Genomic DNA, 26,113 nt, shown 5'->3' with positions numbered 1-26,113 from the left:
CCAGGAACAAACCAGAGGTAGCAGCACATGGACAGCTGCAGCAGTGATTGTAATGCTGTTGGGCTGGAGTGGTTTCTACTTTTCTGCCTTAATCAGAGAGGACTGTCTGTCCCCATCTCTCTATCTCTCAGCAGCTTTCCTGGCTGCTCACCCTTCCACATCTGGAAGAGTTCCTTCTGGAGGTCTCCCCTTGGGTGGGAAGCCAGGGAGGCTGCAGATGGCTGGAGAGGGGACTGCGTTTCCCTCTTTCTGTGTCCCTCTGCAGCCTCCTTGGCTGCCCCCATTTCCTCCTCTGAATAAGCCTCTCCCCTTGTATCTCCCCTTGTTGGGATTATGGTGGGAAGCCAGGGAGGCTGCAGATGGCTGGAAAGAAGATTGTCTGTTCTCATTTCTATGTAACTCTGCAGCCTCCCTGGCTGCCCCCACTTCCATATCTGAAAAAGCCCCCTAGGCAGAGCTACCCCCTGAAATCTCCCCTTGGGATTGAATGGAAAAGTGAGAAGCCAAGGAGGCTGGAGATGGCTGGAGATGGCTGGAGAGAGGATGGTCTCTTCCCCATCTCTCTATCCCTCTGCAGCCTCCCTGGCTGCTTGCCCTTCTCAATGCAAAACAATGTTTCTGGGAGGAGTTCCTCCTGAGGTCTCTCTTTGGGACCAAATGAAAGTGTGGGGACCCAGGGGGGCTGAAATGGCTGGAGAGGGGACTGTCCTTTCCCCATTTCTGTGTCCCTTTCCAGCCTCCTTGGCTGCTCCCTCTTCCCCATCTGAATAAGCCTCGCCCCTTGTATCTCCCCTGGGGATTAAGGTGGGAAGTCAGGGAGGCTGCAGATGACTGGAGGGCAGACTGTCCTTTCCCCATTTCTGTGTCCTTCTGCAGCCTCCCTGGCTGCCCTCACTTCCCCATCTGGAAAACCCCTCAGGCAGAGGACCCTCCTGACGTCTTCCTTTGGAATTGAATTGGGGGGGAGGGAGGAAGCCAAGGGGGCTGGAGATCACTGGACAGAGGGTTATATGCCCAAAGAAGCAACATTCACCCTTATTCCTTGGCCTCCTCTTCACTAAATGGCTTCAGGCAACACATCCAAGTCAGGGTTGAGTGAAATGCAAGGGCCAGATTCACACAACATGGCATGCTCTGACAAATAAACCATTGATGGACCAGTTCATGCAACTTGTTGAGAGAACACCAATGTACTCACTAAACTGTAAACATATTAATCCTCAACCATGGGAAAATCCTCATTTCTCCAGGCAGGAGAAAGGATTTTGATTAGGGGAGGGAGCCCCCTCATTTATTTAATTTTAAAAAGTGACTGACTAAGTTATTCCTTCTTGCTCCTCTGTTATTCCAGCCAACAGCCATAAAGAAGGCGTTTGTTCCTCCCATCCCACCCTAGGAATCCCAGGGAAAGCAACAGAGGTTTGGAGAGATTTACAACATATTGTTTGCTTTGAGCTAGAAAGTTGGCGCAGGATTGTAAGCAAAAAATTGATGAGTTTTCTAAGCTTTGGCAGTTAGCAGAGAACACAGCCTCCACGTCTGAGGGCTGGGTGGCATTTGTCCAGGAACCATGGCATTTAATAGGACAGCCCAGTTTTACAAGGCAGAGGGAGGCCTGGTTGAAAACCAAATACCTTTTAAATTTAAGCTTCATTTCCATTCAGTGAACTGAATATAATTAATGGGATTGTTTCCCATGTATTCAATAAGTTGATTCTTCTACAGTTTGGCAGTTCTGGGATGGGGAACCCCAGGAATTCAGACAGGAAAGATCTGATGTATGTACAAGGTGTAGAACCAAATGCTGATGTTTGTAAATAACTTCTCAGGAGCTTTTCTCTATGGCTCGGTTGCCAACGGCCCAACTCCGAATTGCTCAGCTTGCCTTGTTAAAACGAGCTGAGTCTGTGGGACAGTGTGAACATGTATCTTCTCTGCAGCATTTCCTGCTTTGCATCTCAAAGTCAAACTCTAACAGTCAGGGATGGCCTCATGAACATGGCCATGCTGGCAGGGGAGAATGAGACCCGTAGTCCAAGTTGTTTGCAGGATGGCAGGCTATAGAAATGTATGCATTATTATTCCCGGTGTCCTGTGATGTTAGTCCCCTTGTAATGGTATGTGGGAAAGACCTTGGAATAGTGGGAAGAGCTGCTGCGTAGGGAACAGATAAGAGAGGGCATAGCCCACAGCTGCATAATGGGTGGAGAAAGAGGCTCCCTAACTTACCAAACTGTAAAGGAGACAGGGAGAGAAATGTACTTTCAGACTCACAAGGTTGATGTCAGCCTTCCCAGGTGGATCAGACAGGAAACACAACCAGATGAGCTAATTCTACTTTATTGTAAGGCTACATGAACAGAATCTAGCAAGTCTGAAAGTATAGTCTCCCCCCATCCCCTTTACAGCCTGAGAAACTAGGGAGGGTCCCTTCTGAGCCTCTTTCTCCACCCATTATGCAGCTGTGGGCTCTGCCCTCTCTTATCTGACCATTCCCTTGGCAGCATCTCTTCGTCCCGTCTCCCAAGGTCTTTCCCACATACCATTACAAAGCTCTTCTCTCCTCTCCTTTTACTCTCTGGAAAACTAGGGAGGGTCCCTCCTGAGCCTCTTTCTCCACCCATTATGCAGCTGTGGGCTCTGCCCTCTGTTATCTGACCGTTCCCTTGGCAGCATCCCCTGCTACTGGCCTTTAGAGGCAGTTGCTTTCAAGTGGAGGTAACACGGAGTCTTCAAGACTGATGTCCTCAACGCTGTATATCTGTCCTCCATGAATTTAGCCCACCCTCTTTGAAAGCCATCCAAGTGAGCTTTTTCCTTTTTTATTGCTGGCTTTTTTTCCCATCCCAGAAAATGCCAGTGATGGGATCGGTAAGTCCTGAAATGACTTAGAGTGGATAAACTTATCTCATTCCCTACCAATGCTAAGGAGGTTTTCAAAAGTTGGTCTTCCAACACACTGCTGAAAAAAATGTAGGCTTGACTCTTTCCAGTGACTTAGACCAAATGGGGTACCTTCAGATGGAGGACCATCCTCTCTAGAATAGAACGCATGTCCTGTGCCGTGCTTGCCGATATGTCATCATTTGAAGAACCAACCCATGAAGCAACAGAACAGTGTTGAATTTAGATTTTAGGGGGCACAGTATGGATGGGAACCATTGTCTCTCTCGATCCAGTTTGGATAACTGCCAGTAGTGAGGGAGAAGAAAGTGTGAAGTGCGGTATGCCACTTCATTACATGATTCTTCTCAACTCCTAGAAAAAAACTGAAGGAACAAGCAGAACTTCAAGGAGGAAGAATGGCCTGATCACCAGAATCTGATGGGGGAATCCTTGCTTGCTTCATGGTGGCCCTCTAGAAGTACCCAGTGCTTCCAACTTTCTAGTCCTACTCCTTATTTTTAAAAAGTAGACCTGTGTTTCCTAACCTGGACAACTTTAAGACGTGTGGACTTCAACTCCCAGAATTCCCCAGCCAACATGCCATTGCTAAGAATTCTGGGAGGTGAGGTCCACCCATCTCAAAGTTGCCAAGGTTGAGAAAGGCTGAAGTAGAGTCTTGGACAAGTGGAACGACAGAAGTACAAAGGCCTTGTCTAAGCCATTGGATTGTCCTCCTTATATATTTTTAATGTGTTACCATTTTCCTTTGTTACAACCCCCTTGTAACTCAAGAAGAACTTGTCATAACTCATTCCTTCTTCCCCAGTAGTTTCCTCCCTGCCTTAGAGGCCAAGGAATGATTTACACCCTGAATTTCCTGGCCAAAGAGGGCAGAGTTTCTTTAAAGCATAATATCTAAGCAAGAAATCCCTTAGTTGGGTCATCAGAAGGTTAATCTTCAACAACACCAACAAAATAGTTCAGACTGCGTTGTGTTTACCGCCACCGGCTGAAGCAAGGGGAGGAAGTCGCTGAAGTGAGGTGTCATGGTTCATAGCCTTGCCTTGTTTATCCAAGCTCCCATTAACATCTCTGGGATATGGCCAAGGTGTGTGCGCACATAAATGGGACAGATGGGAAATGGCTGGAGAGCACCGTTGCGGTGGCCCCCCACTTTTCCCCTCTCTCGCTAATGGTGATGGAGTCCAGCTGCGGATTGCGTTCCACGCAAGCTAACGTTGGGAAGCTTATTATGATCTCGAGTCGCCCCCTCGAAGTTGCAGCTCCTGGCCGGCGGACAGCACATCTGTGTCGGTAGACAGAACTAATTTTAGACGGATTTCCAAACGCAGATGCTCAACTCAAGTGGATTCCTTGCAAGTTCATTTGGCCGGCAGCTTTGCGCCCCTCTGCCTTGCAACAAGACACCAGGTTACAGATGTGAGCTCCTGCCTTAAATGCCGTGATCTCTGGCCCGTGACCTTTGGAGCATGGCCTCCTGGTAGCAAAGCGGCTTATGTAAACCTTGGAAGGCCCAGGCACAGGACTTGCATGGCTGGCACTGTAGACGAGGGGTACGTGAAGACCCTCCGTGAAGACCCTTTGTGTCTTTCGTTAAAGTTCTGGGGGAGGGGGGATACCTCCAAAGTAGGCAGGGTTAGAAAGTGGGCGGTGTTAAATTGGACTTACTTTAAATGGCATTTCAGTTCAATGTAATCCCTCTAGTTACTTCTTGCTTATTTAAGCAGCTGCACAGTCCATCCCATTAATCTCGTTGGCCTTTAGGTAGTCCTTGCTTAACGGCCACAATTGGGACCGGAATTTCGGTTGCTAAGTGAGGTGGTCGTTAAGCGAATCCAACCCAATTTTACAACCATTTTTGTGGTCATTAAGTGAATCACAGCAGTGTTAAGTAAACCACATGGTCATTAAGCAAATCATGCAGTTCCCCATTGATTTTGCTTGCCAGAATCTGGCTGGGAAGGTCGAAAATGGCAATAATATGACCACAGGACCCTGCGATGGTCATAAATGTGAACCAGTTGCCAAGTGTCCAAATCATGATCATGCGACTGTGGGGCTGTTGCAACAGTTATAAGTGTAAGGACCAGTTATAAGTAGTTTTTTCAGCACCGTCGTATGTCGGAACCGTCACTAAACGAATGGTGGTTAGGTGAGGACTATCTGTATGGATAGATTCAAAATTGCAGCAACAAAACAAACCAACTTTCTCTATAAATCCAGAGTGGAATTCCTCTGCTAGTTACCTTATTAATGGTACCTAAATAAATAATTAACCTGGCTCAGGTGTCAGGCTAAGCGATACTATGTAATTCTGCTTTAATGTGTTCTGTGAACCCGAATCATTGTGGCTTGTAAAACATGGCTTATGGTTCCAGGTGTGGTACAAATTTGTATGTCTTCCACAAATCAGGATTACCCAGATCACGCCTTAGCCAGATGCCTGTGTTACACACACAAGCTCCCAGGTTCGGCTTATGGTCAGTCGCTCACAGACTCACAGCCTGTTGAGGCACGCGGACCTTGTCAGCCCCCCTTGCTTTCCCCCTGGGTTTTCCAGAGAGGTGCGGCTTGAGCAGTCAAGACCCACAGCCTTGGTCAATAGCCAGGAAATAACTAGGGACACACAAATCACTTCCAAGTGAACACTGAGGCACAACAGGTTCTTTGGAATACACGGAGACCCAGTGAATTTAAAGTAACAGCAAAACTTTACTGGTGGCAAGATACATTTGCTCTTTCTCACACACGCACGCACGCACACGCTCATCCACACTTATCCACATCCAACTAGGCTGCCAGGCACTAGCTAGAGGGACAGAAGCCACCAAGTCTGGATCCAAAGACGACTCAAGGAGTGGGCGGGCTTTGGGACCCCTTTTATCCCCAAAAGTTCTTGCTTTGTTGGTTCACAAGTTTGGTAGCTGTTGATGGGATTGGGGGGTGGTTCTCCATGTGCTCAGGCCCAACTTCCTTTGTCTGGTTCAGGTGACATTTTTCCTTTGTCTCCTTAAGGACTTGCTTCCTTCTTATCTACCTCCCTGATGGGATCTTTTAGACAGGTTTCCTGGCTTTTGTCCTCTCTGTGAACAAGACTGCTCCATTTTTAGGTAATGGCAGCTTCAGCCTAATCTGACACCTGAACCCAGTTAGATGTATGGACTGCAGGCTGTAATTTGCCAGTTGGGAGCAAGCCCCCCTTTCTGACTGCAGCTGAGTCAGGGTTGGGTGGGATTTTCCCTTTGCTCAAGAAAAAAAAGGAATCAAAGCTTGTTTAAAAAGTTTTGAAAAGATTTGTCAGGCATTCCAAAACGAAGCCAACCTTGACTTGCTGGGAAACGTTTTCCTCAGTGACTATTTTTGCCAGGGAAAACCTTGTGGTTGTAACCAAGAGAGCCAGTTTGACATTATTTTGTTCTAATTATTTGGCAAGTTTTCTTTTTTAAAAATGAGCTGATTAAATGCATTTTAAGCCAGCGCTGGACTTTCCAACTCAGCCTGGTAATAGAATTCGTTTGTTTAATAAATGTGCAGCGTGTATTCAGTTTGCAGAACGTATTTGTTGTTTTTGCAAAGTTCAATTTCAGACAGTTTTTGGATTCCCAGGAGAACAGTCTTAATTTTCTTCCAAATTGGAATTTCTCTCCCAAATGTGAATCTTGAAGGCACTAGCAACACCCTAGGCATTTAATCTCGGGTTTCTAACTGTTCCTCCAATTCCTGAATTTTGGCAAAATTGTCAATTCTTACACATTTTTGGTATTTTTCAGTGGAACTTGCATAAGGATGCATCTCTCTTAATAAGGCTGGCTTTCTTAGGCAAGAGTAGGTATTCCTAGCAAATCCTAGCTGTGTACGCCCTTGATATTACTTACTTAGCGAAGATTTTCAAAGGATTCCCTTTTCTTTTGCAAAGCTTTGAACCGTTCCTGCTTTTGAAATAAAGGGAAAAGAATGTAGAGTTGAATGCACAATTCTGGAAGAACTTGAAGTCTAAAACTAAGTTTTGCTGTCCAGAGTTGGGGAAGAAATGTGAGGAACCCAGAGGAAAATCAGGGCTAGAAAGATCAAACTCAGCTTTGAATTTCCAGCTGGTATTGGCTCTATGCAGGTTCAGTCCTAAGTTTTTCCTGTCCTGTTTTCTGCAATTAAACAAAGAAAAGAAAACCACATTTCAACCATGCACTTCCTCTCCCAAATGTACAGCACTGTAAAATGTAGACATCTGCAAAATTGGAAAGTGAAACGGAGGTCAATCTGTTTCAACTGTGAAATCCAGTTTTAGTGGGTTGGCTGAAAAATGTGGCAGGAACCAAATTCTTGAGCAGCTTTGCTGGAGCTGTAGAAAAACGTAAAACCTAATGCTTGATGAGGGGGAACAAGAAGATTTATCAAAAGCTGCTCCAGCAAGATGAAAATATCTGCTTCTATCAGCCTTTCCTGATCTGGATATCCTGCTGATGTGTGAAGTTCAACTCCCAGAATTCTCAGCAATGAGTTCACAGACTGGGGAATTCTGGGAATTAAAGTCCACCCCTGGGGATGTCTGGGATCAAAGTCCACACATCTGGAGGACACCAAGTTGCATCCAGTCTGATCTTCTGTATAAAGAACACTTTCTCAAGCAGATGCGGTAATACAGCAGTTCTAAATTAATAGCTTAGGCTGGGCAAAATATAGCTTATTTGTTTGGATATTCCTTGCTGTATGGATGCAGCCATGGTGATTGGGGATTAGGGTTATAAGAACACAACCCTTGTCTTCGAATGTTGTATGAACCAAGTCTTTGCATAAATCATAATACGCTGTATTGGAGCATCATATCTCATGATCAGCTGTGCTTTCTTAACCCAGGCTTCGCATGGTGGGCATGCCCTTAACAAGCTCCCATTTTTTGTCATGAAGTTTGCTAAGGTGGTACAGCTCCCAAATCAGCCCTGGTCCATTTGGGCGGATGCGCTTTGAAAAACAGGAGGAAAATGTTGGCTACCACAGTTGGGGTCTTCCGAGTTGTTATCACGGAACCTCACTGTTGAAAGCTGACCTTCCCCAAATTGCCCCAAGCAATCAAAGGTCCCAGCTGACCTCAGGTGCCAAAGCTAGGCCCTTAAGTGTACTTTTCACTTTGCTAAATCATAGAGTAATAGAATTGGAATTTTATGCATATAAAACACTTAAGAAACACTTCCAAATACACTAAAGCATCTTAAGGATAATAATACACAAATTAGCATTCATCTAGTCCAACCCCTGCTGTGTGCAGACAAACCAGTGGAGGGTGGTTCTTTTCTCAAGAATCTCCAGAGATGGGGAACCCACTTCCTTACCATCAGGAAGTTTTTTTTAAACCTTGCATTTAAACAAAATCTAGGTAGCTGCAATTTACACCCATTATTTCTGGTCCTAATTGCTGTGGCCATGAAAAGCAGCTCCTGACCCTCTTCCCTCTAGCCTCCTTCTGTGTACCTGAACACGGCCAACAGATATGTCCCTTCTTAGTCTTCTCTCCTCCAGACTGAAGATCAAGGTCCTCCAACGTGTCCTCGTAAAACACGTCCTCAGGTCTCTGCATCATCTTTGTCACCCTCCTCTGGATCGGTTCTAACCTGTCAGTCTTCTTCTGGAAACAGGGTGCCCCATAGAGGTACACAGCAGCCCAGGTGTGGTCCGCCCTAAAGGAATAAGCATGATCATGTTCCTCTTCTGTGTCTCCAGAGCTCACCGCAACGATATGGAAAACATCTACCCGTTTTTGTTCATCGGGTCAGTCTATAGCTTCCTGCACCCCAATCTGGTCGTGGCTCGGATCCACTTTCTGATTTTCTTCCTCGGCCGGATGATTCACACCGCGGCGTATCTCCTCCAGATGAGAGCCCCCATCCGCTCGGTGGCCTACAGCGTGGCTCAGATTCCGTGCTTCTCCATGGCCCTACAGATTGTCATCTCAGCTATCAAGCATTAGCGAAAGTCAGTGACCTTTGTCCCCAGTGGCTTGTGTGATGGGAAAGAGAGAATGCGAAGGATGGCAGAAATCCAAGCAGAGGGAATAAATGTTTCATCTGGGTTATCGTTAGCTAGCTTTGACTTCTCTCTCATGGGTGGAAAGGGACTGTATTTGGTGGTGTTCTTATCTCCTTGTCTCTGGTTGTAAGCTGTGGGTTATAATTCTGTAAGGTCTGAGGTTGCTTTGGAGAGATTTAAGATGTGGGCATGCCCAGCACATTAGGACCTGGCTGGGTGTGTATGAAAAGAGGATTTCTTCTGCAAAAATTGAAGGATGCAATATTTTTTCGTCTTGAGGGCCACCTTAGCTCAGTTGAAATCTCTTGGGGGCTCTCTCCGTTCCAGCTATGACTACGTTGAAGCCCGACATGTGCTGAGTTATGAATGTGACTCTTAATCTTCACACAGTTGTAACCGAAGAAGCAAAAAAAAAAAAAAACATTAAAAGAAATGTGCATTCCAGGCATTTTTCTTCTCCGACATGGGGAAGACTCTTTTAACAGCTTTATAGCAGGTGGAGAGTTTCTTTAAACATGTGCAAAATTCCTGTTTTCAGACTGAATTCTTCTCAGCCTTTTCAGACCTTCCCCATATCTGGAAGCCCTTCAAATGGGAATCCTTCAGTTCCCAGAATTCTCCAGCCAGCACAGACCCTGCTGAGAATCCTGGGGATTGTAGGAGGCCCTTCAGATGCATAGATTTCAACTCCTAGAATTCCCTAGCACCGTTTGGACATTAAGAAGTCTGGGAATTGAAGTCCACAGCTCTGGAGGGCCCCCAAATAGGGGAAAGCTGTTCTGTATAATAGATGGCACTGTTTTTAACCTGGTGGGCTCTAGGGGCAAAATTTGCTTGGCTGTTGGGCTGTATAATTTATTTTCTCGTGTTCTTTGCAAAGCCTCATTCTTCTGGACACACTTTCTGGTTGGGAACTGGGACATTTGAGCAGTGATTGGGGGTGGAACAGCAGGGGCAGAACTGTGACTGACGGGGGGTGCTCCAGTAGTGGGTAAAGGGGCTCAGTCCCCTCACCCCCAAAAGTTCCACTGCTTCCCACTTGCAAACTCCTGAAAATTATGCCACAGTTATTTTTTTCTCACATAAAAAATCTAACAGGTAGGAGAGCCCTTGTCCACTAGAAGTCCACCTCACTCAGTCCCCCTCCCCAACAATTTTCCTTACTGTTTCCACCATCAAGTAGGGATAAACATATAAGCAGAAGGGAATGCTGTGAGAGCCGGTTTGGTGTAGCGGTTAAGGCATCAGGGTAGAAACTGGGAGGCTGCGAGTTCTAGTCCTGCCTTAGGCATGAAAGCCAGCTGGGTGACTTCAGGCCAGTCATTTTCCCTCAGCCCCAGGATGGAGGCAATGGCAAACCACTTCGGAAAAAACGTGCCAAGGAAAGTCCAGCCAGGGGGACAAAGCCAGAGCCAGACCCCTTGACGAAGAGGACGGCTTGAGTCAGGACCTTGGAGAGCTCCGGCAAGCCCTGAGGATGGTGATGGGGCTCCCTTGACTGGAGCATCGGTGGGAGGATGTTGTCTCAGCAGGGACGCTCAACAAGTGAAGCCCCCCACCCCATAGGCAGGCAAGACCTGAGGTGGGTAAGCTCCACCCCTTGGAGGGATGAGTGGACTCTTAAAGGGCCCCGGCCTTATTTCCCATTTTAGGCCATGAAAAAGAGAAGGGAAGTCCCTGAGCTGTCTCTCCGCCTGACCTACCTTGCAGGCTTGTGCTTATGGACAAGGCCTCAGAGACTTACAAAGGCATCTTCACTGGAGAGCTTCCCTTTCTTCCCCTGGTTACTATCTCCTTTTGACTCCCCCTGCCATTGTTGTGGCTCCATGGAAGACGATGGGCCAGTGCATGGACACGTGGCTGGTGTGTAGCAAACAGCTCTTGTGAACTGATTTGAATGGCCTTGAATGAAAAATATCGATCCCCCCCAGTCCTTGCAGATGCTGAGCTGGGCTTTAGGTGAGGGCTCGACCGTAGGCCAGAGGCGAGCGCTCCCCCGTCCCAGCCCTTTCAACCACCCCGGTCCCGGGAAGAGCATCCGAGGCAAACAGGATTGGACCGAGCAGCCAAGCCGTCCCCGAATGTCAGTTTGGCCTGGAAAATAATCAGCACGATGCCAGGCTGCAACTCAGCCATGAGGGCCAGAAAAGACGCAGAAAGCAGGCAGCTGAAGCGCAGGGAAGGCTCAGCTGCAGGACCGAGATTCCAAGACCAGCCCTCCTGCCTGGGGGGGAAATGGTTAAATTCCTTTCTGGTTGAACCGGCTGGCCAAGCCTGAGCTGGAGGGGGGAGGGAGGGAGGGCTGGTGGTGGAAGGCAGCAGAGTCTAGTCTCAGGGGCTCTTGAGAGGAGGGGGGAAGAAACCGCTTCCCAGAAACTTGAATTTATTTTTAACCCACAGAAAGGTGGGGGGGGGGGGCTGGATGGCTGGAAAAAAGAAAGTTGCTGGCACAGGGTATGCGTTGCAGAGAAGCAGCATCGACGTGGGTGGAGGGCAATGCTGGGTGGGGGGACGGGCTTGTGGGCTTCAGGCATGGCCAACCTTCTCCGGGGTCTTAGGACCCAGTTCCATGCCACCCCACCCTCCAATTTTTTTTTTAAAGGCCTTTAATTCCCAGGGGGTTGAGGGGGGTTTCTGTGCATGGAGGGACACAGCTTGCTTTCCACATCTATAATAACCAGGGTTCCAGTGAGGATGTGCAGAGTGCATTGCGAACCTAAAGTAAAAGGGAGTGGGGAGTGAAACAGCAAAGTGATCAAAGGGCACGGTGCGAATTTCCAATTTTTTTTCCCCTGAAAGTGGTTGGGGGCATTGGGTCAATCTGATTTCTCCCTCCCTCCCCGAAGAGAAATGAAGATGACAGACGGCTTTCAACTGCACTCCAAGGGAGCAGGAATCCCACTGCTAATTTCTGAAGGCTTTAGAAGTTGCAAAAGGGGGAGGGGCATAGCTATAGCTTGGCTCCTGCAGCCAATCCGTGCTTGGGAGGTGTGTCCTATGCGGCCAAGTCTTGGTGGTGAGTTCGGTAACAGAGAGGCTCGATTATGAGCCCCTCTGTCTCTCCATCTCTTTTTCTTGGAGGACTAGATGGGCAATTGACTGGAATTAGATGCTTCCAGACATGCCTTGGCAGATTGCCTTTTCACAAAGCAGTTGGTGACCAGAACTGGGACCAGAATTTTGATTGCTAAGCAAAGTGGTCATTAAGTGAATCTGCCCCAATTTTATGTCCTTTTTGTGGCGGTCATTAAGCAAATCACCGCAGGCATTAAGCGAACCATGTGGTCATTAACTGATTCATGGGATTCTCCATTGATTTTGTTCGCCAGAAGCCGGCCAGGAAGGTTAAAAATGGCGATCACGAGACCACGTGACACTGCAACGGTCATAAATGTGAACTGGTTGCCAAGCACCCAAATCATGATCACCTGACCGTGGAGACATTGTGATGGTCGTAAGTGTGAGAACTGGTTGTACGTCAACACCATTGTAAGTCTGAACCATCACAAAACTAATGGTTGTTAAGTGAGGACTACTTGTATGAGTTCATACATGCCTACGAATCCAGGCTGCAAGCATCCAGATCGTCAATAGGGGGCAGCAAAAGATTGGAATGTTCTGACTCTGTTTGCTGCCCCCTATTGGTCATTTGGATGTTTCCAGCCAGATATGGTAGCCCTAAACTCAATAACCTTGCTTCTAGTTTATTTCTGAATAACATTGCACTCCTGTAGTTGACCCTTCCTTCCCAGACAGTATGGACATCTGTCCTTCATCCCCATGGTGGGAAAATCTCTAGAATAAAATGCACACTTACAAGTGATAGTTTAGCATCTCCGCACTGCAAGGCAACAGGAGCGTTTTCTTTCTGTGCAACGCTGGCTGCAAAGAATTTAGAAAACTCTTCTAAAAGTTTCAGTATGAGTTAGATGATACTCCACTGCCCTCTAGCGTCCCTCTCGACTTACAGCTGATTATGGGCACATTTCATTTCTTCTACTGGCAGCAACTGCAAGGCACATTTTGGATAGCTCTCAAAAGGTTTTGTCGTATGGGGGACCATAAACTGGTTCTTTATTCAGGGAGCAGCTAGATTTAGAGGTTTACTTCCAGTCTCAAGGTTTCCTTGGAAATGGCCCAGAATTAGAAACAGGATTTGAATTGGAACTCAGCAAACAAGCATGAAGTGGAATTAGTATGTTCCTTGATTTGGCTTCAGCCTAAAATTGCATTCATCTTACTGTTTTGCACACAGGCCATATCGCTGATCGATATACCCTGCACAATCAGCTCCAAGGGTTTGTTTTTCAAACTGTCGTTGCAGATCGACTTCTCTGCCATCCACTGGGTCTTCTCTCTGCAAAATGTTGCATTTGTCTCTGATTATTTTTATCTATCTATCTATCTCTTCAGCAAAGGATCGTTACCTTGTCGTGGTGCTGGAGCTTGAGCACCTCAGTGATGCCATGAGCTAAACCGTGAAGGGCCACCCAAGACAGGAAGGTCATGACAGAGAGGTCAGACTAAACGCGATCCCTGGGGAAGGTAATGGCAACCCACCCCAGTATTCTTGCCGTGAAAACTAAATGGATCAGTACAACCAGAGATATGTCGGTATACCACCGGACGATGAGACCCCCAGGTCGGAAGATGGTCAAAATGCTACTGGGGAGGAACAGAGGATGAGCTCAACTAGCCCCAGACGTGATGACGCCGCTAGCTCAAAGCCGAAAGGACGGCTAGCGGCCGACGGTGCTGGTGGTGAACGGCGAATCCGATGTTCTAAGGATCAACACACCATTGGAACCTGGAATGTAAGATCTATGAGCCAGGGCAAATTGGATGTGGTTATTGGTGAGATGTCAAGATTAAAGATAGACATTCTGGGCGTCAGTGAACTGAAATGGACTGGAATGGGCCACTTCACATCAAATGACCACCAGATCTACTACTGTGGACAAGAGGACCACAGAAGAAATGGAGTAGCCTTCATAATTAATAGCAAAGTGGCTAAAGCAGTGCTTGGATACAACCCAAAAAACGACAGAATGATCTCAATTCGAATTCAGGGCAAGCCATCTAACATCACAGTGATCCAAATATACGCCCCAACCACAGATGCTGAAGAAGCTGAAGTAGAGCAGTTCTATGAGGATCTGCAGCACCTGCTGGACAACACGCCTAAAAGAGACGTTATTTTCATCACGGGAGACTGGAATGCTAAGGTGGGCAGTCAAATGACACCTGGAATTACAGGTAAGCATGGCCTGGGAGAACAAAACAAAGCAGGACATAGGCTGATAGAATTTTGCCAAGACAACTCACTCTGCATAACAAACACTCTCTTCCAACAACCTAAGAGACGGCTTTATACATGGACTTCACCAGATGGACAACACCGAAATCAGACTGACTACATCCTTTGCAGCCAAAGGTGGCGGACATCTGTACAGTCGGTAAAAACAAGGCCTGGAGCTGACCGTAGTTCAGATCACGAACTTCTTCTTGCACAATTTAGGATCAGACTAAAGAGATTAGGGAAGACTCACAGATCAGCTAGATATGAGCTCACTAATATTCCTAAGGAATATGCAGTGGAGGTGAAGAATAGATTTAAGGGACTGGACTTAGTAGATAGGGTCCCGGAAGAACTCTGGACAGAAGTTCTCAACATTGTTCAGGAGGCGGCAACAAAATAATCCCAAAGAAAGAGAAAACCAAGAAGGCAAAGTGGCTGTCTGCTGAGACACTAGAAGTAGCCCAAGAAAGAAGGAAAGCAAAAGGCAACAGTGATAGGGGGAGATATGCCCAATTAAATGCAAAATTCCAGAGGTTAGCCAGAAGAGATAAGGAATTATTTTTAAACAAGCAATGCGTGGAAGTGGAAGAAGACAATAGAATAGGAAGGACAAGAGACCTCTTCCAGAAAATTAGAAACATTGGAGGCAAATTCCAGGCCAAAATGGGTATGATCAAAAACAAAGATGGCAAGGACCTAACAGAAGAAGAAGAGATCAAGAAAAGATGGCAAGAATATATGGAAGACCTGTATAGGAAGGATAACAATATCGAGGATAGCTTTGACGGTGTGGTCAGTGAGCTAGAGCCAGACATCCTGAAGAGTGAGGTTGAGTGGGCCTTAAGAAGCATTGCTAATAACAAGGCAGCAGGAGACGACGGCATCCCAGCTGAACTGTTCACAATCTTGCAAGATGATGCTGTCAAGGTAATGCATGCTATATGCCAGCAAATTTGGAAAACACAGGAATGGCCATCAGACTGGAAAAAATCAGCTTATATCGCCATACCAAAAAAGGGAAACACTAAAGAATGTTCAAACTATCGAACAGTGGCACTCATTTCATATGCCAGTAAGGTAATGCTCAAGATCCTGCAAGGGAGACTTCAGCAATTCATGGAGCGAGAATTGCCAGATGTACAAGCTGGGTTTAGAAAAGGCAGAGGAACTAGAGACCAAATTGCCAATATCCGCTGGATAATGGAAAAAGCCAGGGAGTTTCAGAAAAACATCTATTTCTGTTTTATTGACTATTCTAAAGCTTTTGACTGTGGACCATAACAAATTGTGGCAAGTTCTTAGTGGTATGGGGATACCAAGTCATCTTGTCTGCCTCCTGAAGAATCTGTATAACGACCAAGTAGCAACAGTAAGAACAGACCACGGAACAACGGACTGGTTTAAGTTTGGGAAAGGAGTACGGCAGGGCTGTATCCTCCCACCCTACCTATTCAACTTGTACGCAGAACACATCATGCGACATGCTGGGCTTGAGGAATCCAAGGCTGGGGTTAAAATCGCTGGAAGAAACATTAACCATCTCAGATATGCAGATGATACCACTTTGATGGCTGAAAGCGAAGAGGAACTGAGGAGCCTTATGATGAAGGTGAAAGAGGAAAGTGCAAAAGCTGGCTTGCAGCTAAACCTCAAAAAAACCAAGATTATGGCAACCAGCTTGATTGATAACTGGCAAATGAGGGAGAAAACGTAGAGGCAGTGAAAGACTTTGTATTTCTAGGTGCGAAGATTACTGCAGATGCTGACTGCAGTCAGGAAATCAGAAGACGCTTAATCCTTGGGAGAAGAGCAATGACCAATCTCGATAAAATTGTTAAGAGCAGAGACATCACACTGACAACAAAGGTCCGCATGGTTAAAGCAATGGTGTTCCCCGTAGTAACATATGGCTGCGAGAGCTGGACCATAAGGAAGGCTGAGCGAAGGAAGATCGATGCTTTTGAACTGTGGTGTTGGAGGAAAATCCTGAGAGTGCCTTGGACTGCAAGGAGATCAAACCAGTCCATCCTCCAGGAAATAAAGCCAGTGCTCACTGGAGGGAATGATATTAAAAGGCAGAACTGAAGTATTTGGCCACATAATGAGAAGACAGGACACCCTGGAGAAGATGCTGTTGCTAGGGACAGTGGAAGGCAAAAGGAAGAGGGGCTGACCAAGGGCAAGGTGGATGGATGATATTCTAGAGGTGACGGACTCGTCCCTGGGGGAGCTGGGGGTGTTGACGACTGACAGGAAGCTCTGGCGTGGGCTGGTCCATGAAGTCACGAAGAGTCGGAAGCAACTGAACGAATAAACAACAACAATCTATCTATCTATGTATCTATCATCTATTTCTATCTCTATCATCTATTTCTATCATCTCTCAATCATCTATTTCTATCTACATTTATCCATCTATCATCATCATCATCATTTCTATCTATTTCTGTCTATCATCTATTTCTATCTATCTATCTATCTATCTATCTATCTATCTATCTATCTATCTATCTCATCTGTTTCTATTTCTATCTATTTCTATTTATCTTCTATCATCTATTTCTATCTATTTCTATCTATTTCTATTTATCTTCTATCATCTACTTCTACCTATCATCTATCTATTTCCATCTATTTCCATCCATCCATCCATCCATCCATCCATCCATCCATCCCATTTATTTGTATCTATCTATATCATCTATGTCTATCTCTATCTCTCTATCTCTGTCTCTCTCTACTGCATCATCTATCTCTATCTATCTGAAGAGCAAGCGTCTCCCAGTTTTGGAATATCATTAAGCTTCAATAGTGTTTCAGTTATAATAATTGAGAATTATTTGTACTGTGGCTAAACATATATGATTGTGGACGCGGTGGCGCTGCGGGTTAAACCGCTGAGCTGCTGAGCTTGCTGATCGGAAGGTCGGCGGTTCGAATCCGCATGATGGGGTGAGCTCCCGTTGCTAGTCCCAGCTCCTGCCAACCTAGCAGTTCAAAAACACGCCAATGTGAGCAGATTAATAGGCACTGCTTCGGCGGGTAGGTAACGGCGTTCCGTGTAGTCATGCCGGCCACATGACCAGGGAAGTGTCTACGGACAAACGCCGGCTCTTCGGCTGTGAAACGGAAATGAGCACCGCCCCCTAGAGTCGGACACGACTGGACTTAATGTCAAGGGAAACCTTTACCTTTGCTATATATGATTGTGGCAGAATAATCATCTAATAATTTTTTAAAAATTAAATAAGTAACTGCTGGGTTGTTTGACAAAACATCTGTAGATGCAACCATTCCCTGTTCCTCGTTTTAGTTGCCATGATTCCAGGAATAGAACTGGGATTGTTCCAAATATAGGGAGAAGCAATCTCTAGAGTAAGGGAGGGGTTTGAAATTTCCATCTCAACTGCGCTGGTTTCACTACTCTGAAGCGAGAGAATCTTTATTTTTAAAAAATGCTTGGGTGAAGGAGCTTGGAAGGAATATCTGAGAAAGTGTCCCATCATTTTCATGGCCCGTTTCCACCATCCGTGGCCATCATTCCACTCAGCTTTATGATGGTTGGCCCTGCCTTTGTTCAACTCATGGATTGGAATTTCACAATCCATCAGCATTCCCATTTTCTTAAATATTCAGACACAGATCAGACGTATTTGAGGGGTGGGGAAAACACATGGAGAAGTTTGTATTCGGAGAGGAACATGCTTAGAATTAGATGAGTTTGACTCCATATTATTCTATTAATTATATAAGGAACAGAAATGGGGCAACACAGACATACGTGCCTAGTTGTATGTGAAATGGATCTGAGAGGGACAGAGTTATCTGCTGCATTTTCCCTTTGATTTTTCTCCTGCAAATGCCCAAATTTCATGAAAATTAGAGAAGCAGTACTTTGGAAAATGAATTTTTGACAGCTGTTTTCTTCATAGTTAGTCTAAATGGCTTGTGGTCTCTCCTGACAGGTTTCACACAACTATCTTAAGCAACATCATCCTAACAAACCTGGATCAGTATGAAAAATCAGCACATCTAGAACAGCAGCACAGAAAAGGAAATTTTCTGATTGCTCACGCCAGTAAGCAAGACCTTTACTTTTGAACTACTTTGTCCTGTTCTTAAGAAAACTCCAATTCATGCTTTGAAGTTTGATTGGAATCTCACTAAAAAATTAAACCACGGCACTTAAAAAGGAAATTGTTATACCTTCTCTCTTTGGGGTCTTGCTATATGCAGTAAGCTTAAGCCAAGATCGCTGTGTGTTTCTGTGTTTGCATTTTAGGAATAATTTCTTGAATAATGCTATTCTGTCTTCCTTTTTGATTTATCGTAGAGGGAAATCTTTTGGGGTTCAGCAGGAAAATGCATAAAGACGGTGACGTTGTCCTCGCATTCGTTCAAATAGCCTGGAGCTGGCCTTCAGCGGAGCAGAAACGGCCATTTAAAAAAAAGATATTTTACGAAGTATTGGTCAAACTGTGTAAAAAATGTCAGAATGGCCATACAGGAGTTATTACCAGTATAACAGGGAAGGGGTCTTTTGCACACAGTGAGCAAATGACATCAGAGACATGATGTCCATCCGGATGTCTCCCCCCGACCTTTCTCTCTTTCCCTGGCTCTGAAAATATGGCCCTGAAATCATCATTCTCAATGGGCATTCAGACACGCCTAGATAAATGATGTGGCCTGTTTGCAAAGCTAGCAAGGTGGAATGAACCAAAAAGTTGGGAAAAATCCATTCTCAATTGCAGGGCCAACGGCAGCCAGAATAAAAAAAAGTCAACATGGTGGCCACAACCGTAGGTTCAAAGCCCTGCCCCTTTTAAAAGGGGTGAGGTTTTGAACCTACGGTTGTGGCCACCATGTTGACTTTTTTGACCCCTGCAGCCACCCATCATATTGAGTGCCCAGACCCCTCCACAGAAGCGCAACCTGCTTAACACTTGGCGCTCCGCCAATATTCTGGAGTGTTTCTGAAATCCTATTTTTCATCCCAGTCTTGGGATTCCAGAATGCACTGGTAGAAATTGTCATGTGCAATCACAAAAAAACAAAACAAAACAAAAAAAACCCCACCACCACAACAAAGCACAGATCTTGTGTAATGGAATGGAGGAAGGACTTTGCAATACTCAGTTTTCACAGATTTTATTTTTGTGGGGATCCGGGTGGGCGAAGGACATATTCAGAACTTGTCCAAAGCGTTCAGACTGGTGTCTTCCATGTTACAATTCTGGGAAAATTCCATTCGGAAGGGAATTTCCAGAGCAAAAGACGGGGGCTGCTTTGAAACAGGGTGACCTGCTCAGCGGTGGCAATACACTTTAGATTGGGGGATGCTGGGAAATTGGAATATTCCTCTCATTGGGGGATTCTGGGAAATCAAAACAGTTTTTAGGTCGGGGGAATTCTGGGAAGTGAAAAACGATGAACCAGCCTCTTGGAACATTGAAGAACTCTGATGTGCTTCCCACAAAGGCAGAACAGAATGAAAGTTCCCCAAATTCAGGGCAAAACGTTGGTCCAGCAGGATCCTCCTTAAATTGTGCCTTCTTTTTCCCCAGCTCAGGAAAAGCTGGGGAAAAGAAAAATAGAGTGAGAATTATGAGAACGTAAAGCTGATATTGCAATGGCAGCGAGTTAATTGCAACCCCCAGCCCCATTTTTTCCTGCATCCCCCCCTCCTCAGCTGCCCATATTTCACCAGTAAAATTCAGTGTCCTTGTTCCCTACTGCAAATCTGCCCTCTGCTTTGAGAGGCATCCACAAATGGGCATTTTGCAAACCGGCTAAGTTGCTACCAACTGTTCTGAAGGAACAACAGCAATGCAATAAAGCGGTTTGCTGGTTATCTGTGGCCATGAGCTATAAGCTGCCATCCCTGTTTCAAACAAGTCCTTCTAGGCCACAGTTCATCCTGGCCATGACTGTTGAGCTTCAAGGCACATGGTGAATCAGAGCAAGCACAGTATCTGTTTTGAAGCAAGGCAGGGCCACCTTTCCTTGGTCACACATGCAGAAACCGCAGAGGTGAACAAAGGGACATGGACAGGAGAGACTTCCACCACCAGTCTGGAAGAAAAGCTGCTCCATGTCAAACCACAGTGGCCCCAAAGCCACCACGTACAGGCAAGGGCAAGACAATCAGGGCTGAAAAGACCATGAAATACTCAGCTTATATTTGGGTTCTTGAAGAGTTAAATCCTTAGGCTTCCCACCAAACTTGCAAGCTGTCCAAGGTCCATTTCTTCATTTCTGGATAGCAGGGCATTCTGGGTCATGCCCTCTTCCTTGGAGAAGTCACGGTCCACCAGCACGGTCTCTTTTGATCTTGAAGAGGCTGGGCAATGGCTCCTCCCCAAGGGAGCTTCAAGAAGCTTCTGAAGTTTGTTGAAACCCTCTTCTTTGGTCTTCAAGAGAAGGAGGCGTTAGGGGCCAGGGGAAGAGATTCAAGCCCCGAGGACCACGAATATCACCGACGTCTTGATTGCTGGAGATTGCCAAGGATGCTGTTGAAAACTGAGGAAGGATGGGCACATTGGAAGGCTCTGTCAGTTCACGGTGGGTACCTGGTTCTGGTGGAGACTGAACTCTTTGGCTTTGAGGCGCAAGCTGGCGATGCTGTTGGCCATGTTGACCCCAGGGGTTGGGGTGCTGGGGGTGCTGGAACTGTATGAAGGCATTGTGTTGCTGGAAGAGGAGAAGGGGGTGGGAAGCGGGAGACAGGAACAAAGAGGAAGCAACAGAAAAGAGGCATCAGAAGTTTGAGAAGAATCAATTCCTTCTGATGCTATGATGGGGTATACATTTACAATGTTCTAACCTTTCCAGGGATTCCCAGCTGAAAAGCTTTTTCAATGGACAATGTGATAAGCAATGGAGTTTGCCTTCTGAGGGTGGGCACCCACTGAAGAAGGAGGCAAAAGAAATCTGCCTCAAATTCTGATGAGAGCAGATTTGCATCATCTGCTCCTGGCGGGCCTTGTGGTGCTATGGATGCGAGGCCTACATGGAAGCCTCGGAGGTCTTTCTTCCATTAATCAAAAATCCCTACTTGTGAAAAACAGCTCTGGAAAAAAAAAAGAGGTATGCTTCTAAAAGTTACATGCAAGCAGTGGCCGTTACATAAAAAAAAAGAGCTTACATTGGGGAAATGAACATTGAAAAGGCCTGCATGGAGGAAATCGATCTGACGAAGGGTGACTCCAGGGGTGCAAGCAATTAGGATTCCTTCAAGGGATCTAGAAAAGATCCACAGGGTAAGGCTGGACTAAAAATCAGGGATAAAAAGTGCAGATTTCTACTCCGTGTGCTCTGGAGGCACAGCAGATTGCCCTTTCTGCAAAAAAGGTATTTGCAGGCAGAGAAGGTAATGCTTTTCCTTTGAAGCCCAACGGTCCACTCTAATTTTAGTTCAGCTGTCCCCTCCCCTTCCTCTGCTCCCAGATGAAATGTGTTCTTTGGCCAACAGAGCAAGCCTTTATTTTGCTTTCCTCCCCTGGTTTGGTTAGCACTTTCACTTGAAAGCTAACATAACATTGCAAGGAGGGCTAACCTGGAGCAGAAGACTCCACGGGAAATGTGGGAAGCCATGCCAGCGATGAGGGAGAAGGAAGGAAGCTTGAACCAACCTGTAGGGGGAGGTGGTTGACCAGGATAGATAATCGGGGCTTAGGGTGGTGGGCCGGGGAGCGACGGGCTGCTCGATGGCTGTGTCTTGCGTGTATGACTTGAGGAGCGATACCGACCGGTTGGCCAACATGGCTCTCTCGTTCCGGCGAAATTTTGCTCTTCGGTTCTGAAACCACACCTGGAGGAGAGGCAAGACGGAAGCAGGATGTTGTTGAAACGATTGCTCAGCCCACCAGCTTCTTCCCACCACCCAAACAGCGGCATGAAACAAAGACAAGGGTTTGGAGGGCAGGAGGATATGAAAGAGGGCACTCTTTTGCCACCCCTGTCTCTGGTCGGTGTAAATTTCAGAGCCAGAATCACGTAATAGCGCCAGGACTGAGGCTTGTGAGACCCACGTTCACATCCAGCCTTCTCTGGGGACAGCCGACTCTCAGCCTCCCGTACTTGGTGATGGTTATTGGAACAGGGAGTATTAAATACACAGCATTTTGCTCCTAGAGAAAGAACATGTTCTGGTTGATTATTATTGATCATTGATTATTGATCATAATCTAGTTGATTATTATTGATGATTATTTTCACAGACACACGTTGTTAGGTTGTCCCTTTGCATTTCTAAATGGGAGCCAGTTTAGTGTGCTGGTGAGGGTGCTGGACAAGAAATTTGGGGATTGTGAGTTCTAGTCCCGCTTTAGGCATGAAAGCGGCTGGGTGACTTTGGGCCAACCGTTTTCTCTCAGCCCCACCCGCCTCACAGGGTTGTCATTGTGGGGAAAATAGGAGGTGGGGGCATTCTGTACGCTGCCTTGAGTTGGACAAAATAAAGGTGGGGTACAGTATAAATGTAATACATGAAAGGCAATACATTTTTTAAAAACCCTGAGCTTGACTAGGGTGACTCCATGTTGTTGTTTTCTTGGTAGGAGTATGGAAGATAAATGTATTTATTTTTCAAATATTTAATTGTTTGAGATTTATGTCATCTTTTTAAAAAAAATCCCCATCTGGTCCACAGTCCTGAAATGTCCTAGTAGTACCCCATTCAGGATTTAGCCACATCTGAGCCTCCTTAGCTTGTCAAGGGCTTGGTACTGCCATGAAAGGATTCCCAGTGACTTTAGCCATATCAGTGTCATTTTCTTGCCAGGAAATAATTTACAAACATAGTACAGGTAGTCCTCGCTTAACGACCACAACTGGGACCGGAATTTCGGTTGTTAAGCAATGCGGCTGTTAAGCAAATCTGACCCAATTTTACAACCTTTTTTGCGGTGGTCATTAAGCAAATCATGTGGTCATTAAATGAACCATGTAGTTGTTAAGTGAATCATGTGGTTCCCCATTGATTTTGCTTGCTGAATACTGGCTGGGAAGATCAAAAATGGTGGTCACATGACTGTGATGGTCATAAATGCAAACTGGTTGCCAAGCACCTGAATCCCGATCATGGGACTGCAGGGATGCTGCGACGGTCATAAATGTGAGGAATGGTCGCAAGTCAGTTTTATCTGTGCCGTCGTAAGTCTGAACCATCGCTAAACAAATGGTTGTTAAGCGAGGACTACCTGTACATGAATCCTATCACTTTCACCTGGACTCTGGCTTCACTAAGGCTGACCCTTCGGGCCAATTCCTCCCGGACAAAAGCGTCAGGATAGTGTGTCCTCTCGAAGACCCGTTCTAGAGCTTGTAGCTGACTGCTGTTGAACGTGGTTCGGTTCCTCCGTTGTTTCTTTTTCCTTTTGGTGGAGGAGCGTGCTGGACCCAAGCTCTCCCCTGTTATCAGAAGGGAGAGGGGTCAGGAAGGGTAGGATGGAACAAGACAAGAGGGTTATGAAAGCCTGTGAGATGCTGCAGAAGCCAAGCTGTACCTGCAGGTGCAAATCAGCTGAGCTTTGAGCGAAACACAGCACTACCGGGCTGCCGATGGAACGTTCATCAGGATGGGTTTTCAGCCAGCCAGAATACAGTGCAAGGGCCGTAGGACAGGCAGGCAGAGGACTAGCAGAGTGCATCCGTGAACACCAACTGGAGGCCAGAAGACACAGTGAAAACTCCTCCATCTCACAACACACGGACAGACTCAGCCACAGTTTCAGCTGGGAAGCTGCGGGCGTCCCAGACCAAGCCAAACCCCAAAACGCGAGGGAATTCCTGGAAGTTTGGCATTGGGACAAATCAGCCACCAACAGACACATAGAGATAAGCCACATTTACACTCCATTCAAAAGAGAGAATGAAAAGGCTAAGAAGGAAACAAAAAGGCCAGAACACATCCTCTCCAGCAGCCAATGCCTGGATAAGCAGGGATTAACAAACCATCAAGCATAAAACAACACACTAATCAAGGAACTACCAAGGAGAAAACCATACCCCCACCAACACTGGCAAGGCAAGCTACCATTTATAAACAGGGAGCAGATTCCACCCTCCCTCGCACTGAAGATGCTACCTAGTCTGGTCATGCAACGTCTGCAAGCCAACAACCAAGCTCAGGGAGCACCAGGGACTCCACAGTTCAACCCCGAGCTCCAGGTATTCTCTTCTCTTTTGGCCAGAATAGCCCATCTGACGGGGCAGTGCACCCACCCACTGTTGCTGATGCATCCCACCTCCAAGGCTTGGGTGTACCCCACCAGGCCATCGCCCAAAGATTCCCCCCTTTTGTAATTGTTCCATCTGGCGGGAGGGAGAAAATTACTCAGTTCAAAGAGAGAAATCATAATAGCTGAATGGCATGTCACTGAATGCCAACTTTACAAATGACATTTTAATCTGATTGACCTTGGAGTGCATCAAAGTTAGGTTCTGCTCTGGCCTTGAAGATCAGTTGGGTCGTGACCATCCCCGGACTCAGTCCAGCAAAGATGGTGCATCCCAGATCAAGAAAAGGGGGTAGCGTCAACCACCCTGGGAGAACAAAGACACTGAGGGGTTTAGAGGCTAGATCTGCTGAAAAACCATTAAAGAAACTGGGTATGTCTAGTCTAAAGAAAAGAAGACTAAGGGAAGACATGAGAGCAGTCTTCCAATATGGTCCCAGAGAAGAGGGTGTGGATTTATTCTCCACAGCACTGAAGACAGAACAAGAACCAACAGATGGAAGATCTCCAGAGGGAGATCCAAACTCAAAATGAGGAGGAATTTCCTGACTGTGAGAGCTATGAAGCAGTGGTCCAGCCTACCTCCTAGAGTCACGGGGGCTCCATCATTGGAGGGTTTCAAGCAAAGGTTTGACAGCCATTTGCCTGGGATGGCCTGAGGATTCCTGCTCTGGGCTGAACTAGAAGACCTTCAACCTTCCAACCCTATGATTCTATGACTCTGTGACTCTATGACTCTAAGATTCTGTGACTCTATGACTCTATGACTCTATGACTCTGTGACTCTGTGACTCTATGACTCTGTGACTCTATGACTCTAAGATTCTGTGACTCTATGACTCTATGACTCTGTGACTCTATGACTCTATGACTCTGTGACTCTATGACTCTAAGATTCTGTGACTCTGTGACTCTGTGACTCTATGACTCCATGATTCCATGATTCTATGAAATTCAAAGTTTGCCAATGTAGCAAAACAATTTTTTTATAAACCCTTAGGCTTAAAAGGCCCTTGTGGACTCTTCCAAGGGAAGGAAAATGGAAACTGTATATTGTAGAAGAGGACATGGGGACCCCAACTGAATTCTGAACAGGGCCACCATGTTGCATTACAAGGCCCCCTTTCTGCCCCTCACCCAAGCAGTGGATTTTGAATGTCACCCAAGGCAGGAAAGCAATGATGTCACTTATTAAGAGGGCATTTTTACTACTGTATTACAAAATGCTTTGGAAAGGTCCTTGTGGGATTTGAGTTTCTCATGTGTGAAAACCAGGCGGGCTTTGAGGATCGGCCTTGCGCCATTTGATTTGATGTCCCATGGAGGAAGGATGGTGTCTTGGGTGGGCTTGCCCAACCTACTCATGATTTTCAGCTCTTCCCACCCCCACCACCACCAAGGCCACCACAGGGGAACCATAACCCTTGGAAAGGAGGATTGTCTTCTCTGTCTTGGAACCACAGGAGGGAGGAGCAAATGATGCCATGCAGTGTGCCATCATCTGATGCCAGCATGACAGCCATGCTACCTTTGTTCCCGAGGCTAGGTGGCCCAAGGCTAGGTGGTTCATGAGAAGTGGGGAAGCAAGCAAATTCTCTTCTTTACGCAAGAATATCGTGATTTTAGAAGAGCTGGCGTATCTTGT

At 46.3% G+C, this 26,113-nt stretch overlaps 3 protein-coding genes across 3 annotated transcripts in view; 2 read left to right on the top strand and 1 right to left on the bottom strand.

Moving 5' to 3' along the window:
* The window catches only part of PTGES (prostaglandin E synthase), a 377,050-nt gene extending 367,678 nt beyond the window's left edge, over positions 1 to 9,372 (top strand). The window contains exon 4 of the mRNA XM_063316090.1: positions 8,623 to 9,372. Coding sequence (XP_063172160.1) covers positions 8,623 to 8,869 — 247 coding nt within the window. The 3' untranslated portion in view covers positions 8,870 to 9,372. The remainder of the gene's footprint in view (positions 1 to 8,622) is intronic.
* Positions 3,917 to 26,113, top strand: part of ASB6 (ankyrin repeat and SOCS box containing 6) — a 114,522-nt gene continuing 92,325 nt past the window's right edge. The window contains exon 1 of the mRNA XM_063316074.1: positions 3,917 to 3,929. The gene's annotated coding sequence lies outside the window, so the exon portion shown is untranslated. The remainder of the gene's footprint in view (positions 3,930 to 26,113) is intronic.
* Positions 20,726 to 26,113, bottom strand: part of PRRX2 (paired related homeobox 2) — a 58,249-nt gene continuing 52,861 nt past the window's right edge. Inside the window, exons 3-5 of the mRNA XM_063316147.1 lie at positions 23,457 to 23,623; positions 21,862 to 22,040; positions 20,726 to 20,920 (exon numbers count right to left, since the gene is read on the bottom strand). Coding sequence (XP_063172217.1) covers positions 20,782 to 20,920; positions 21,862 to 22,040; positions 23,457 to 23,623 — 485 coding nt within the window. The 3' untranslated portion in view covers positions 20,726 to 20,781. The remainder of the gene's footprint in view (positions 20,921 to 21,861; positions 22,041 to 23,456; positions 23,624 to 26,113) is intronic.

This window comes from Candoia aspera, chromosome 16 (genome assembly GCF_035149785.1).
Source record: "Candoia aspera isolate rCanAsp1 chromosome 16, rCanAsp1.hap2, whole genome shotgun sequence".
NCBI classification, from domain to species: Eukaryota; Metazoa; Chordata; class Lepidosauria; order Squamata; family Boidae; genus Candoia; species Candoia aspera.
This window is presented reverse-complemented; position numbering and strand designations above follow the sequence as displayed.